General features: G+C 49.9%; 1 protein-coding gene across 13 annotated transcripts in view; it reads left to right on the forward strand.

Moving 5' to 3' along the window:
* Banp (Btg3 associated nuclear protein) overlaps positions 1–17,227 on the forward strand; it is a 77,870-nt gene that overhangs the window by 51,206 nt on the left and 9,437 nt on the right. For 7 of the 13 annotated variants that reach the window (XM_063277948.1, XM_006255753.5, NM_001419509.1 and 4 more), the window contains 3 exons: positions 2,853–2,983; positions 4,049–4,120; positions 4,688–4,726. In XM_063277948.1, coding sequence (XP_063134018.1) covers positions 2,853–2,983; positions 4,049–4,120; positions 4,688–4,726 — 242 coding nt within the window. The remainder of the gene's footprint in view (positions 1–2,852; positions 2,984–4,048; positions 4,121–4,687; positions 4,727–17,227) is intronic. The other 6 variants (XM_006255752.5, XM_006255756.5, XM_006255754.5 and 3 more) reach the window with 1 other exon arrangement.

The following is a 17,227-nucleotide window of genomic DNA, read 5'->3' on the forward strand; positions in this document are numbered from 1 at the left end:
GGTCTCTAAGCCAGAGGCTGCTTTACAGATAGAGACTGAGATGTCTGTGCCCTTGGCTCCCGCGCCGGTCAGATCCAGGCTTGTTCCCTTGTTAGCCTGTGGGCTTCAACTGATTTGTGTCTCTTTCTGTTGCTTAGCAGTAGCTTAGTGTGAGGATATTTATATTTTGTGTTTTAATTTCCAGTTTTTTCTTTTTTATTAGTAGCTAGTTGTACTTTTTATTCCTCTTGCTGCTTTGTTTATAAACATTGTCGATTTCTCTAAGATGCTGTGAATGCTGGCTCCTGTGTAGGCGGCCAGCCACTGTGCAGTGTATTAAATGCCCAAATTTTAGGCAAGTCCCCAGAGGTGGGGTGTTTGAGAAGCCCTGGCAGCTGGCAGCGCCCCAGGGTGACTGCTGGGGAATGGACAAACGCTGTCGTATGTGCACCGGTCCTACCTAGGTCTTACTCACAGGGGACACTGCCAGGCAGCTGGTCCTTTTCTTCCTGACCCATGGTCACCATCCTCCTGGCAGCAGACACTGGTAACACAAGAACTGTGCTGACCCACTGTGTGGTCTTGCATGGAGTGGAAGGGAACCTTTGGCTAGGAGGACACTGCTGAAGTGGGGAAGGGCTTCAGAAGGCATGGTTACTGTAGTCCTCCTCCTCCTGTGGACTTGGGTGTGTGTTGTTTAGGACGAGCTCAGGGCTGCCTAGTAGTTCTAGCTTCCAGGATGTGGCTGCTGAGACAGGCAGGCTCTTGCTTTCAGAAAGGGGCCTGGGCTTGGGGATGTCCTTGCCACTCCACATCCACGGGTGTTGTGAAAGTGCACTGCTTTGTACGCTGATGGGGAGACAGTCTATGCTCTGTCCTAACATGCCACATTCTTGACAGGGATCTGATTAAGCAGAGTGGGTGGCTAAGCCAAGGGACTTCTGGGATCTTTGTCATTGTTATGTCTACATCTGCGGTTGTCATAGCAACGCTATTTCTGGTATTCAAGGCTATTTGGTGATGATGGTAAAATGCAATTAAGCCGGAATTCTGTTAATTTGGAATTGGTATTGATTCCAGCTGGGTCGTTTTGCTACCTTAGAATTGTTAGCAGAGACAAGGAGCCACCACACAATGCTACAAATGATTTTCTTTTTTCCCTTACAAATATTTATATAGATAAGAATTTCATCTTTTATTCCACTTTATTTATTTTGTATGTGTCTTTTCACATGCATGCCCCTGTGCCTGTGTGTCAGGGATCGTGGTCATGAGGATGCATGGGGTATGCACGAGTGGAGCTCAAGAACATCTTTCAAGAGTAGGTTCTCTTCCTTTTTCCATGTGGTTTCTGGGGATGCGCCTCAGGTTGACAGGCTTGGTGGCAAGTATCTTTACCTATTTGGATATCTCACTGGCCCTTATGAGTTTTGTGTCATCTATTGGGATGTTTGGTTCCTAGTTGGTGCACTGTTTTGGGAAGGATCAAAAGGTACGGCCTTGTTGGAGGAGATGTGTCTCTTGAGGTGGGCTTTTCAGTCCCTGTCTTATGCTTGTGGATAAGATGTAAGCCCTTGTCTACTGCTCCAGCACATGCTTGCGGTCCTTTGTCACGCTCCCCACTGCAACTGACCCTCGGAAACTATAAGCAAGCCCAGGCTTTTTCTCATAAGTTGCTTTGGCTGTAGTGTTTCTTCAGCAGTAGAACACTTACTAAATTGGCTAGCTTGTTGGTTGGTTGGTTTGTTTGGTGCTGGGGATAGAACTTCTGTGCCAGGCTAGCACTCTACCCCTGAGCTGTGTCTTCATCCCTTGTGTATTCTTCTGAGACCAGGTCTTACAGTGTAAGCTTGGGACCCTCCTCAGCCCCTTGAATACTGGGGGTACAGGTATGCCACGATGCCCAGCAAAGCTAGTTTATGTAATGACGGATTAGTCACTGTCAGTTTGGATACAAACCACAGAGTCCCAAGTTTCGTACAAGCTCCTGGAAATCGGCATGTAGCCTGGGAAGGGTGTTTTCATTTGTCTGCTCTGTGTCAGCGTTCATACACTCTGCTCTAACTGTGCAGGACACGGAGGTGGCATCTGTGCAGTGGCCAGTAGTTTAGAATGGCAGAAGGGCCAGCTAGTCCATCTTCTGCCTGTGCATGTGTGCGAATCCACAGGTTTAATTCTTGTCATGGTGTTTTTAAAACCACAGGCACCCGAGGCTCTGCTGCTGCTGTGAGAAGGACACAGAGCTTTTCTTTGTAGTCGGCTTCACGTCCTTAGTAGCTATTCTTCCATACAAGAGGGTAGTCTACTGTCTCAGGGCATCACACTGTTTGCCCAGCAGGTTTTCTGACCAATTATTACAACTCTTCTGCCACAGAATGCATAATATACATTGACTTTTTTTTTTAATTACATAGTATTACAATTAAAATTAATATATATCAAACCAAATGTACCTTACTTTGATTAAATATAAGAAAAAAAATGTGTTGCAGATGTATCATTCAGTTAAATTTATCTTGGAGAAATGTCACATATTGCAGAATCTAATGCAGGGTGGTCCTAGTGTAGCCCTGTGGGTCATTTCTGTGGACAGACCTCAAGCCCTGCAGTAGTTCAGTAGTTCAGGTGTTTGCAGGAGAAGCACTTAGTTACAGCAGTGTCATCCAATCTGACTTTCTAACAATCTCAGTTCCCCTGACTCACTGTAGACGTCTCTGCAGAGCAGAGGTGCACTCACTTGAATCTGGGTGCCAGGTACCTTTCCTCTTGTGTAGATACCGAGGCAGGGAGAAACAAAGGAGCTAGGATGACAGGTGTCATTCACTCTGTGTGTGGGACCTGAGGATCCTAACACTAGTTCCTTTGTTCCACAGAGACCATGATGGGAACCCCTCCACCTACCAGTGAGCTACAGCAGTCACAGCCACAGGCCCTACACTACGCATTGGCCAACGCACAGCAAGTCCAGATCCACCAGATTGGAGAGGACGGACAGGTGCAAGTAGTACGTACCTTCCTCCTGTGTCCGGGGCTGTGTGAGGAGTCGGGGAGCTGTGGGAGGAGTCGGGGAGCTGTGGGAGGTGCCGGGGAGGCCTTGGCTTCTGTGCAGCAGTTCTTCAGTGTGCACTGGGCTCCTATAGGCACCGCATAGTGGGAAGAGGCAGGACAGGATGTGTGCACCTCAGAAACTGCTGGAAAGCAAGGAGCTCTGAGGTAGCCCTCGGGCGCTGGTCTCCTGGGCTGTGTGGGGCTGTTTTAAAGGAAACAGTGATGTAAGTGGTGAGTCTCTTGGGCTTGGTGATTGTGTAACTGACTAGATACCAGCAGGTATTTTCATCTGTGGAAGCACTGGGATTAGACCACTTTGTCACTTTGTGAACAGCAAAGCAGAAGCAACCTAACACCTGTAATAGGCCGTTTGCTCAAAGATCTGTTTGGGCCAAGATAGGATTTAAAAAATAAATTTTTTTTATTTTTAGTTGTGTGTAGGGTTTGTACATGTGAATGCACGTGTTCACAGAAGCCAGAAGAGGGCTTTTAGATCCTCTGGAACTGGAGTTCTATGGGGTATTCTGAGCTGCCCAACGTGGGTGCTAGGAATTGAACTCAGGTCTTGTTCTACAAGAACAAGTGCTCTTAACCTCAGTCGTTGCTCCTGCCCTAGATTGGATTTTGGTAGGAGTCAGAGCCCTGGGCCTCTGCGGAGCCACATTCCTTAGTTGTTTGCTGAGTTGTTTAAACGTGAGTTTACCATCTGCCCACTTGATGCCCACCTCACTCCTCCCGTCTGCCACCCTCACCCGCACATTCTTAGTTGGTAAGTAACATCGAAGAGTTCCCAAGTCATTTGAGGAGCATTACTTCTGGAGGCTACGGGCTGCGCTCAGACTGTGCACACGTTTCACCAGCTGCCCAGCGTGGGGAACCAGAGCTCCTTGCCCTCCAGCAGTCTCTGAGGTGCACACTCTCCTTGGCCGGAAGCAGCCAGGCATGAAGGTGGCAGAGGGTGCTTGCTGTTTCCTTTGGTTTGTTTTCCTCTGATGCTTCTTGGTGTCTTCTCTTGCTGCGGATTCCACAGGGCCACCTACATATTGCCCAGGTGCCTCAAGGGGAGCAGGTGCAGATCACACAGGACAGTGAGGTGAGTCAGATGTCCTGTCGGGGTCACAGGGACCTTGTCCTGTTCTCAGTGTGTGGAACCAGTGCCATTCATTCCGGCAGAGCCTGGGAAGCTCTCTAGGAGAGACTGCTTGGCGCAGTGGGGTGACTGGGACACTTTTCTGGTGTCCTTTATAGTTGAGGACGGTGTGAAATGAGGTCTGTGGAGAGACTGCAGACTCAGGATTCTCTCGTCCCAGCAGTGGGCCTGGCTCCTTGCCTTTTATGTCTCACGCAGGCAGTGCTCTGAGTGCTAGTGTCCTCGTCTCGGGGACTCAGCCCTGCTGTGGGCCACACTGTGCTGCTGTGCACGCCCTCGTGAGTCTACAGTTGTTTAAAAACAAAGAAGAAAACAGACGTCCTCATTGGTCAGGGCTGAGGGTTGGGTTTAACGATTCTGCTTTTACTCTTGAGAGGAGCTAGAGGTTCAGCTTATGATACTTGTTTTGTTTTTGTGGGTGTTATTGCTAAAAGGGTTGAATTTAGTAGACTTAGTGGTTTCCTGGTTATTTCTGGGTCATGTAAGGAAGTTCCTTTTTGTTCTGTGCAGGGCAATCTGCAGATCCATCACGTGGGTCAGGATGGACAGGTAAGTGCTCACCCTCCCCATTCACTCCTTTGCACTGTGGCCTGCGCACAATCTGTGTTTTCAGCATGAGACACTGCTGTCGGGTGGGGGCGGGGCTGCCTCCTGCACGAGGGAGCTGAACTGAGGTGTCCAGGAGTATGGACAGGTGGGCTCTGCCTGCGCTTGTACGTCCTGGGCTCTCACATTAGTTTTTGCACTGGAGAAGAAACTCCCCCCTAGTTTATTACTTTCTGCAACGTTCCATGAAAATCTGATGGACAAGGTAGGCTTGGGTCTTGATTATTACAGTTAAACATTTTCCTGTTCTCCTGAGGTGAGGAGAGCAGCTGTCTATCATATATACCTGGCAGGACTGTGTGCTTAGTAAAGTGCCCCAGGCTGTGGTCCCCAGGAGGATGTGCTATGGTGGGGGAGGGAGGAGCGGGGAGGGGGGGCTGGTGCTGGCAGTAGGGGGTTTGTTTGCCCTGTGTGGCCTTTAAGGAGTTTTTGTGAAGATTGGTTTTAGTTCTGGGTTTTGATTAGTCAGGACAAGCTCCTGTTAGTATAATGTAGCTTTCATTGTGGAGACGCCCAGAGCTCACCCACACAGGAGGCTGCTGCTTGTTTTCCAAAACTAGCGCTCTCTGTGCTGGAAGACCCACGTGCCTTCTTTGTGCTTCCCGCTGTGGAAAGAGTTGTAGGTAAGAGGACCCTAGTCATTTCTGCCAAGCTCGAGCAGTTAGGAACACGGAGCAGAGGCCTGGCCGGACTGCCGTTGGCTCCTCTCTCTGCCTGTGTTGATGTGCTTTGGGTTTATGTTGGTGTTTTCTCTGCGAAGGCTGTACCTTTCTGTGGGTGAGGACAATAAAGCCCCTCCCTCACCTCAGTTCCCACGGTTTCTGTTGTGAATGGAGTTGCACCTGGAATTGGAGATAAACACAGTAGGGCTTTTCCTTGGCCCTGGCCACCTAACATGAAAGCAGAGATCCCAGTGTGCAATCCCAGGCACGGCAGCTCATGACATGGCCACAGGCAGCTAAACCAGTCAGGGACAGTGAGACTGACAGAGCCATGGCCTGAGCTTCCAGGCAGTGACACCTCTGGTTCTGCCCATCTCCATGTTTCAGAAACCTGTCACTGCTGCCAGCTCTGTTAGAAGCAGCCTCCCTACAAGAAGCTGCCATGCTGGTCACTTGTCACACTGAGAAGTAACTTGTCCATCTCTACTTCTTTTTGCATACGAACCTCACACATCTTTCTATCTATCCCCTGCTTCCCAGTGTCACCGTGTCTGGGACTGACTATCCGAGGGCACTCACTGCTGTCACCTTCTCTCCCAGAGGCAGTCTGCCTTCAGGTGGCAGTGTGCAGCGTGTGCTCAGGAAGCAGCTGCTTCTGCTGGGCCTTAGCCGGGTGTCCTGACGTTCCCTTGGGAGAGTCTGCCTTCATTTTGTCATCTGGCCGGTTCGCATGTTGTTCAGTAACCTGACTTAGAATGGCTTCATTTATGGTGCAAAAGACACACATGCTCCATTTACCTTGATGTCCTCAGTGGAGCTAAAAAGCCTAGACCTGTGCTGGGGACAGTCAGCCCTGTCAACACTCCTGTGCCTGATGTTCTTGGGTTCTTTAGCTGAGCTGGTCTCAGCATCCTCGTGGGAGCGCTGGACTGTTTTTCTGAAGACTGACTGACGACACTGTCCTCCCCTGTAAAAGCTTGGGAAGACATCTGTGTGGGAAGGTGAAGGGACTTGCTGCATCCAGGCTGCGGCAGGGTCACAGGGACAGCTGTGTCCCTAGAGGGAGGCTGCCTGTCACAGGAGGACTTGGGCACTAGAGCTCAGGGTTGATGAGCTTAGAGCCGTCTGAACTTGGCCTGACAGGTGCACAATACTCCCAGTGTAGACAGCTGTGACCAAGTGTGCTCAGGCAGGACCAGTGGAGCATGGGAACATTTGAAGCTTCAGTGGCTGCTCTCAGTGAGTGGTGGGGGAATGGGTGGGCTGTGTGCTGTCCACGTCTGCTCCTCTGTTTGCACTGACCAGCTCTAGAGGGGCTCTGCTTGCTCTTGGCTGTTCTAGCCCTAGAGGTCCCTGCTGTTTGCCAGTTGTCTTCCCACTCCAGGTCTCCAGGCCTTTGCTGCAATGAGCAGTACTCAGTATCTCTGTATTCAGCACTCAGTATCTCTGTACTCAGTACACGGTACACAGTACTCAGTATCTCTGTGCTCTGTATACAGCACTCAGTATCTCTGTACTCGGTACACAGTACTCTATCTCTGTGCTCCGTATACAGCACTCAGTACTCAGTATCTCTGTACTCAGTATCTCTGTACTCAGTACATAACACTCAGCACTCAGTATCTCTGTGCTCCGTATACAGCACTCAGTACTCAGTTTCTCTGAGCTCTGTACACAGTACTTAGTACTCAGTATCTCTGGTCAGTAGAGGGAGGAGGCAGGGGATTCCCTGGATAGTGAAATACAAACTTTAGCAGAATCTTTTAAAACACGACTTAGAGGGTCTTTGCCTGGGTTCTCAAACTGTGCTTTATCTTGGTTCCTTAGTGTAGGCTCCACAACAGAACTGACCTCGGGCTCCTCTGAGTCTGGCCGAGTGCTTTGAGTTCAACCTCAGACTGCAGCTCTTATACATAGGCTGTTGTCTTCTGGCCAGTGTGTCTTTCTGTGGTGCACATCCCTTAGGTGACCTTCCATTAGGGTTGGTTGGGTTTAATATGCAGCCACTGGCTGCAGCAGCAGCTGTGGGAAGTGAGGACTGCGTCTCAGGTGTTCCTTGCATTGTGCTTTGTTTCTGATGGTTCCTCTGGAGAGCCCGCTCTGGGCGCCGGCAGATGATTTAAGCTGATTGGAACTGGTGACATCTTCTCAGGTGAAGCCATAGAACCAGTGGAGGTGGTTCTGCTGCTGCCCCTGTTCCTGTCTCGTAGCTGTGAGCATGGCCAGGGCTAGGGCCATTTTGGAGTGGTCTGATGAAATTGTTTGGTGGAGCTTGGGTGGGAAGTCAAAGCAGGGTCAGGGAAATCTAGGGCCTCTTGCAAGGGGATCTGCCAGGGCAGGGCTCCAGAATGGGGCTATGGATGGGACAAGTGTGTTGATCCAGTACCAACGTCTTGTCAGGTCAAGGGATTTCAGTCCTCACAGTCAGCACAGTGGAGTCTTTAGTTTGTGTGAGTTGTCAGAAGACTCTGAAAATAAAAGTCTGCAAATGCCAAGAGCCATAGGTAGGTCTGACGGCTGCAGTGTGGAAGATGGAGTTTTCTGGGTGCATTGAAAATGCTAAACAGTGACCTTTTTGAGGCCAGTAGTAAACTAGTGGCTACCTTGAGAAGGCCCCTGGGGACTGGCCTTGGTCTTGGATAGTTGCTTTGCCCGCAGAGCTGAGCTTTGATGTGAACTACTGCGCCTCTTAAACTCCTTCTCTATAGTTTGTTGCAAGGACGGCTGGTCCGAGTTGGCTGGAGCCCGAGGCGGCTGGAGCAGCAGCTGATGGCAGCTTGTCTGCAGAGGGCTGATGTGCTTCAGACTCAGGGAGAGCGGGTTCACACATGGCTCCAGGGTCTTTCTCTCATAAACGTGTGAAGTCAGCAGGCAGCCTGGGCCTCACTATAGCTTTAGTAGTGTTTACTTTTCTGCCCGTCACCCCATTAGCTCTTGAACACTGGCTATGACATAACACACCTATAGTGAACCACAGTGTGAGAGATGACTATGTTGTCAGCTTAGCCTGTTAGTCTAAGGTAGTCCAGGTTTTCACACAGATGATATTTGTGCTGTCAATAGCAATATCTAGTTCCCTTCATTTTGATGAGTCAGAAGAAAATTATTCTTGAATTTTATTGGAAACCCATTGGTAATTGCTGGGGCGGGAGGAGTGACTGGGTAGCCAAGAGCACTTGTTGCTTGGCAGAGAACTTGGGTTCGGTTCCCAGGTTCCGTATCAGGTGGCTCACAGTTGCCTGTAAGTACGCCACCAGGCAATCTGACACCCGCTTCTGGTCTCTGGTCACTTGCATTCATTTGCATATACCCACATACAGATACACATGCTTACACATAATATTTAAAAATCAAAAATGACCTCTATAAATATAAACCTGTGTGTGGTAGACCTGGTAGCAGGGCTTCTCTCTGGTCACAGGGAGTCAGGAGTATTGCAGGCGGCTTTGTTCCAGGTGACCCTCAAACTGGGAAACCCCTCTGAGCTGCCTGCCTCTAGCTGAGCAAGCGTCAGGGATCTTGGACAGCATCTCCATGGTTCTCTGTCCTCTGGAGCAGCGGAGCCCCGACAGGCTGACAAGCAGCTGGATGCTTCCAGAGGCTTGTTGTAGGAATTGGACCAACTTCTGCCAAGTGTGCCAAAGGCCTGGGCAGTGTTTCGAGCAATGAGAGGGGGTTTATTTAGGCTTGCATGTTACTTGGGCGTCTTGTTTTTGTCCCTGGTGACTTCTTGGTACTGCGTCTCACAGCTTCTGGCAGAAGAGTCTGAGTCCTGTGAGTGGCTGGATACAGCCCATGGCATGCTGGGAAGTTTGCTGTAAGGGGTGCTCACTCACATTCATTGTTCCTGCCTGGTCACTGCAGCCAGGCCAGTTTGAAGGGGCTGTTAGTTGTAAGGTGAGGTGGAGTCATAGTACCCCAAAGCTAGCTTAGGCTAGGTTGTTCCACTGCTGCCCCAGCTCCCTTTTATGTCCCTCGTCCTGTTCTCTTTAGGGACTGCAGCCGGCCCAGGCTGGGACAGACCGTGTAAACACAGGATAGGCTTTGATTGGTTTTATCATTTTCCAATGCTATCATTTGCTTGCTTGGTTTTTCTAGACAGGGTTTCTCTGTCCTGGAACTTGCCTCTGTAGACCAGGATAGCCTTAAACTCAGAAATCTGCATGATTTTGGGATTAAAGCTGGGTGCAACTCCTCCCCCTCATCCTCCCAGCTTCCCCATCTCTCCTGTCGGACTTCCAATGCACTTGCATATTGTTAACTGTGATAGTGCTGCTCGCACTGGGAACAGGTTCAGCCCTTTCCTTCCTTCTTTCCTTCCTTCCTTCCTTCCTTCCTTCCTTCCTTCCTTCCTTTCCTTCCTTCCTTTCCTTCCTTCTTTCTTTCTTTCTTTCTTTCTTTCTTTCTTTCTTTCTTTCTTTCTTTCTTTCCTTCTTTCTTTTCTTTTCTTTCTTTTTTTTTTTTTTTCTTTTCTTTTTTTCAGAGCTGGGGACCGAACCCAGGGCCTTGCGCTTGCTAGGCAAGTGCTCTACCGCTGAGCTAAACCCCCAACCCCGGTTCAGCCTTTTCTTTTCTGCCTTTCTTTGTGGAGAGTCCAGACCATCAGCACTGCTACCGAGTGCCTATGCCCTCGCCCTTACACAGCTGTCACATCCGCCACGTGCACCACATCTGCCACATGTGCACTCCTTCTCTGACTCTGACTTGGGACACATTGATCATCTCCCCCTGCCAATAAAGGAAAAAACCTGTTTGATACCACCGTGGTTCCCCCCCCCCCCCCGCTCCCCCATAGTCTGCAAAGTGATTATGTGGGCGTGCTTCATACCACCCTACAGCTGAGAATCTGCAAGCCAGGGCCTGCCTGTATATATGAATTCTACATTGGTTTTTAAGGTCACCAAGCTTTTGCCCTGGTTAGGACAGTGTTACACCACTGAGTTATAGATTCTGAGGTGTACAACTGCCCCTTTTTGGTTTTTGGGTTTGTTTGGGTTTTTGAGGCAAGGCCTCACTATGTAATTCTGGCTGGCCTGAAACTCATAGAAATCCTGAAACTCATAGAAATCCTCCTGCCTCTGCCTCTCAAGTGCTAGGATTAAAGGCATGCACCACCATGCCCAGCTTTCCTTCGTGGTTTTCATTTTGGGATAGGGTCTCAGTGAGCTTTACAGGCTGGCCCTGAATTTATTCTCTAGCTAGGACTTGATTTAAGATGCAGTCCAGGAAGACCTTGAGCCCAGGACCCTCCTGACCCAGCTTTCTCAGTAGTTGGGGTTATAGGCCTGCACCAACAGATCTGGTTGTCCATGGGTTGATTTCAGGTTGAAAATGTAGGCCGTCGTGATGATGTGCCTAACAATAATAGCATCGGGTCCCTGAGGGGAAAGGGCAGCAGCAGAGCAGTGGACACGGACTTGTCACAAGGCCAGGCCCAGAGCCGTTGGCTGGTGGCTTCCTTGGTCCTTGAGTGCCACATGCTGAGTTGGAGCAGGTCTGCTCATCTCCTTTGGGGGTGCTTCAGAAGCTCTTAATCTGAGCTCTCAACAGGTCCCCTCCAGAGAGTTGGAGAGCATGCTGTCCAAGAAAGGCTAGCCCTTGGCAGATGTTCTAGTTCTAAGGTGTATTCTTTGCTAAGAAATGCCGAAGGAGAAGAAATTCAGTGTGAATAGTCAGTGTGGATAGTCATTGTGGATAGTCAGTGTGGATAGTTAGTGTGGATAGTCAGTGTGGATAGTGTGAATACTCAGTGTGGATAGTGTGGATATTCAGTGTGGATATTCAGTGTGAATACTCAGTGTGGATAGTCAGTGTGGATACTCAGTGTGGATACTCAGTGTGGATAGTCAATGTGGATAGTCAGTGTGAATACTCAGTGTGGATAGTCAGTGTGAATACTCAGTGTGGATAGTCAGTGTGGATACTTAGTGTGGATAGTCAGTGTGGATACTCAGTGTGGTTAGTCAGTGTGAATACTCAGTGTGGATACTCAGTGTGGATACTCAGTGTGGATACTCAGTGTGAATACTCAGTGTGGATACTCAGTGTGGATACTCAGTGTGCATAGTCAGTGTGGATACTCAGTGTGGATAGTCAGTGTGGATAGTCAGTGTGGATACTCAGTGTGGATAGTCAGTGTGGATACTCAGTGTGGATACTCAGTCTGGATAGTCAGTGTGGATACTCAGTGTGGATAGTCAGTGTGAATACTCAGTGTGGATAGTCAGTGTGGATAGTTAGTGTGGATAGTCAGTGTGGATAGTCAGTGTGAATACTCAGTGTGGATAGTCAGTGTGGATACTCAGTGTGGATAGTCAGGGTGAATACTCAGTGTGGATAGTCAGTGTGGATACTCAGTGTGGATAGTCAGTGTGGATAGTCACTGTGGATAGTCAGGGTGAATACTCAGTGTGGATAGTCAGTGTGGATACTCAGTGTGGATACTCAGTGTGGATAGTCAATGTGGATAGTCAGTGTGAATACTCAGTGTGGATAGTCAGTGTGAATACTCAGTGTGGATAGTCAGTGTGGATACTCAGTGTGGATAGTCAGTGTGGATACTCAGTGTGGTTAGTCAGTGTGAATACTCAGTGTGGATACTCAGTGTGGATACTCAGTGTGGATACTCAGTGTGAATACTCAGTGTGGATACTCAGTGTGGATAGTCAGTGTGCATAGTCAGTGTGGATACTCAGTGTGGATAGTCAGTGTGGATACTCAGTGTGGATAGTCAGTGTGGATACTCAGTGTGGATAGTCAGTGTGGATACTCAGTGTGGATACTCAGTCTGGATAGTCAGTGTGGATACTCAGTGTGGATAGTCAGTGTGAATACTCAGTGTGGATAGTCAGTGTGGATAGTTAGTGTGGATAGTCAGTGTGGATAGTCAGTGTGAATACTCAGTGTGGATAGTCAGTGTGGATACTCAGTGTGGATAGTCAGGGTGAATACTCAGTGTGGATAGTCAGTGTGGATACTCAGTGTGGATAGTCAGTGTGGATAGTCAGTGTGGATAGTCAGTGTGGATAGTCAGTGTGGATAGTCAGTGTGGATAGTCAGTGTGGATAGTCAGTGTGGATAGTCAGTGTGGATACTCAGTGTGGATACTCAGTGTGGATACTCAGTGTGGTTAGTCAGTGTGAATACTCAGTGTGGATAGTCAGTGTGGATAGTCAGTGTGGATACTCAGTGTGGGTACTCAGTGTGGATACTCAGTGTGGATACTCAGTGTGGATAGTCAGTGTGGATACTCAGTGTGGATATCAGTGTGGATAGTCAGTGTGGATACTCAGTGTGGATATCAGTGTGGATACTCAGTGTGGATACTCAGTGTGGATAGTCAGTGTGGATACTCAGTCTGGATAGTCAGTGTGGATAGTCAGTTTGAATACTCAGTGTGGATAGTCAGTGTGGATAGTCAGTGTGGATAGTCAGTGTGAATACTCAGTGTGGATAGTCAGTGTGAATACTCAGTGTGGATATCAGTGTGGATACTCAGTGTGGATAGTCAGTGTGGATACTCAGTGTGGATAGTCAGTGTGGATAGTCAGTGTGGATAGTCAGTGTGGATACTCAGTGTGGATAGTCAGTGTGGATAGTCAGTGTGGATACTCAGTGTGGATACTCAGTGTGGATAGTCAGTGTGGATAGTCAGTGTGGATACTCAGTGTGGTTAGTCAGTGTGAATAGTCAGTGTGGATAGTCAGTGTGGATAGTCAGTGTGGATACTCAGTGTGGTTAGTCAGTGTGAATAGTCAGTGTGGATAGTCAGTGTGGATAGTCAGTGTGGATAGTCAGTGTGGATAGTCTAGCTGGTTGTTATTTGGAGTTCGGGGACTTTTGTGTCTGTGGCCGGCTGTGCCATCGCTCTCCCTGCTCTTTTCTAGTGAACCTGTCACAAGTGAGTGTTGAGTCCAACATGGAGGACACCAGGCAGGGACACTGCACAGCCTTCTAGAATTATACCTGTGTTTAGATGTTCCTATCTTTGGAAAGACATTTGTCCTTAGGTTAGGACTATTCTTATCCTGTAGGGGCCCTATTTCTTTGTTTTTTTTGTTTTTTTGGTTTTTTTTTTTCCGGAGCTGGGGACCGAACCCAGGGCCTTGTGCTTGCTAGGCAAGCGCTCTACCACTGAGCTAAATCCCCAACCCCTGGGGCCCTATTTCTAAGTGGGGTCATACTAAGACATGGAGGTTCATCAAGCTTGAAGAGTGAACAATCCAACCCACAGAACCAGGACCACCCCTAACCCCACCCCACATCACCATTGCTACTATGTCTGGCTTCCTCTCTACCTTAAGGCCTCCCTGCCCATCCCGTTTAGTGGCAAAGCCCACCTGTGGGTGGAGCCCCCTCTCTTGTTATAGAGAACTCTGTATTGAATGTGTGGCTAGGCTTCAGCTCAGGAGCTTCTCTCAGGCAGCTGTGTGTGGTCTGCTGCACACCCCCCCCCCCCCCCCCCCCCGTTGTTCCACAGCCCAGGCCCTCTCCTGGCTCAGTGTGCAAGACCACATCTTCCTAAGGCTCTGGAGAGGAGGTGTGGGAGGAACCACTGCAACCAGGGGCTCTAGACGATGGCCCAGAAGGGAAGTGTCTGTGAACGGTTGCGTACCTCCTCTACCCCCAAGGTCACGAGGACCTGAGTCTGAATCCCCAATGCCATGTACATGCTGGACACAGTCATGTTTGCTAGGAGCCACAGTGTTGGAGACAGGCGCAGGCAGATCCAGGGAGCAAAGTGTGGAGCCTCCTATCTGGTGAGAAGCCCTATCTCAGTGGAGTGAGCCAAAAAGCAATGGAGGAATTATCTGATGTTTCCCTCTGGCCTCTGTGTGTGTGTGCCATAACCCCTTTCCCATGCAAACACATGCATATAGTAGTGTATCTCACGCACACACACGCAGGCGCGCGCATGCGCGCGCGCACACACACACACACACACACACACACACACACACACACACACACGGAATTCGAGGACATTTGTTCAGTTCCCTGGGAGGGCTTGCAGATGATGGAGCTGAGTAAGAGTGAGGGCACCCACACTTGGGAGGCCACAGTGGACAACTGCTTGTTCACCTCTCCTACAGAGCTAGGCTGCGCTGCTAGCTTTATGTCAGCTTGACACAGCTAGAGTCATCAGAGAGGAGGGAACCTCAATTAGGAATAGCCTTCATAAGAGCTAGCTGTAGACAAGCCTGTAGGGCATTTTCTTAATCAGTGGTTGGTGGGGAGGGCCCAGCACTTTGTGGGTGGAGCCACCCCTATGCTGGTGGCCCTGGGTTCTGTAAGAAAGCAGGCTGAGTAAGCCAGTAAGCGCCACCTCTCCGTGGTCTCTGCATCAGCTCCTGCCTCCAGGTTCCTGCCCTAATTGAGGTCCTGCCCCTGACTTCCTTTGATGTAGACTACAATTCAGAAGTGTAAGCCAAGTAAACCCTTTCTTCCCCAAGGGTTTATTTTGGTTGTGGTGTTGTATTCCAGCAATTATCACCCTAACTAGGACAGAGGCCCAGAGAATTGGTAGCTGGGGAGATGGCTCACCTGGTAAAGTGTGATACACAAGCACCTGTATTCCAGTCCCCACCCACATCTGTAATTCCAGCCTGAAGGAGGTGGGTATAGGAAATTTTTAGAGTTTATTGGCCAGCCAGGCTTGCCAGATTAGCAATTTCCAGATTCAATGAGAGACATCATCTCAACATAGAACATAGAGAGCAATTTACATTGATCTTTGACTGGTACCCACAGGTGTGCATGCACACACACATGCATATATGCATGCATACACACACAAACACACAGGTGTAGGGAGGGACAACAAGGCACAATAAATTAGACTGTTGCCATAGGAATGTGTGTACACATGAAGTTTGTGAGTGCGTGTGAAGTTTGTGTCTGTCAGGGCGGCTCAGTGGTGAGGTGGTACTGCTGTCTGTCAGGGCAGCTCAGTGGGGAGGTGGTACTGCTGTCAGGGCGGCTCAGTGGTGAGTTAGTACTGGAGAGTAGTCTTTCTAGCACCCACCTCTTTATCTGGAAGAAACTACTGTTTGAGCTAGCGCATGGGTTGTGGAAGGATCCTTGTTGGGATGGATCAAGTTAGTGAGAAACAAGTTGAGGCTTCTTGGGCCTTTTCCCTGCAGCTGTGGTCCAGGCCTCTATCCGACCACACTAATCTCCTCTGGGAAGCGTGTCTACGCCTGGCACAAGGGCTTCCTTTCTCTTATATTGGTTTTGCCCCAGTAGACTCTTGGCGGGACTTGGAGTTTCGTGGGCAGATACTGCTGAAAGGTCCTGGTGCTTCTTGCATTGAGTTTAGGGCCAGCACCAGTGTTGCGTAATCTCAGTTGGGTTTTAAGTAGCGCTTCAGAGTTGACAGCAGATGGAGGGAAAGCGGATGGCGCGTGCCCAAAGCACAGCACTCCTGGTCCCCTCAGTGCGCTGCTTCCAACTCCTGCCTGCACCCCTCTTTCTTAGGTCTGAGAAGAATTGGCATTGGCGCTGCTGTAGAAATGTGTTTGGGAGCTGCCACAGTGAGGCTGGGGATGTAGCAGTGCCCGCTCCTTGTCCTCGTCCGTGGTGTCAGTGCTGTGCTGTCCCTTGGGAGGTCCTGAGGTCAGCTGCAGGCTAGCTGGCATTGGCTGCCTGGGAGGAAGGGTCTGCCTGTTGGCCTGGGCGCCAGCTCTCATGTCACTGCAGTCAGACATGTCCACATTCCAGAGCCTATTTGCAGAACCTGCAGATCAGGGCTCAGTTCCAGATGCAAAGTGAGCAGGAAGAGTGAAGGAACTGGAAGTTTGTTCTGGGGAGGGAGATGAGTGGAAACTTGCCCCTGAGAGCCATGGCATGGAGGCCTGCATGGCTGCATTCTTGCCCCTGAGAGCCATGGCACGGAGGCCTGCATGGCTGCATTCTTGCCCCTGAGAGCCATGGCTCGGAGGCCTGCATGGCTGCATTCTTTGTAGCGGAAGGCTTATATCTGCCAGACCCCTTCCTGCAGCAGTGGGGATCCCCCAAGAATGTACCCTGGGCACCCATCTGAAGCTCATCTTCGCTGTCCTGCAGCTGGGATCTGCCTTTGGGTTTTACTCATCACCAGTGTAACATCAAGGCCAGACTTCCACCTGTGTGCTCTCCTGATGCACTGCCAGGAGATGCCGGAGGCCGGTCTGCTTGGCTCAGGTTGTGCAGTGGGCCTTGTGTGCTCATCGAGCTACACCACCCAGTAACATCTGTAATCCATACCTGCTGGCTTCCATGGCTACTGTGTCCGTCACAGAGCAAGTGGTCCAGTGTTGCTGGGATCTCCTCAGCCTTGTTTGTGGGATGTGTGGACAGATGGCAGGTGTCCTCTCCCCTGCCCTGCCTGATCTCCCAGACTGCAGTGCTTCAGAGAAGCTCTCGGGATGGACAGGCTGTCTTCAGTCCTTCTATGACTGTCACAGCTCTCACCTGAGAGTAGCATGTCCAATGAAGTTGTGCTCAGCTTGTTATCTCATGAGCTCAGGCTGGCCTTCAACTCACTTAAGTAGCCAAGGCTAGCTTTCAACTCCTGACCTCCTGCATCTCCCTATCAAATGCTAGGATGATTAGGGATCGTGCTTGGCCAGAGACTCCTGTTTTGTTTATTATGTGCCTGAGAAACTCCTTGGAACTTTCTCTCTTCTGATGCTGGAGGCAGATTCAGGAATGGCCCACACAGGACAGGCGTTTGTCTGCCCCTGTACCTGGAGGAGGAATGGTCACTAGCATGACAACTCCTGAGTGTGGACCAGAGACCCAC

The sequence above is a fragment of the Rattus norvegicus genome, chromosome 19 (assembly GCF_036323735.1).
Source record: "Rattus norvegicus strain BN/NHsdMcwi chromosome 19, GRCr8, whole genome shotgun sequence".
Lineage (NCBI taxonomy): Eukaryota > Metazoa > Chordata > Mammalia > Rodentia > Muridae > Rattus > Rattus norvegicus.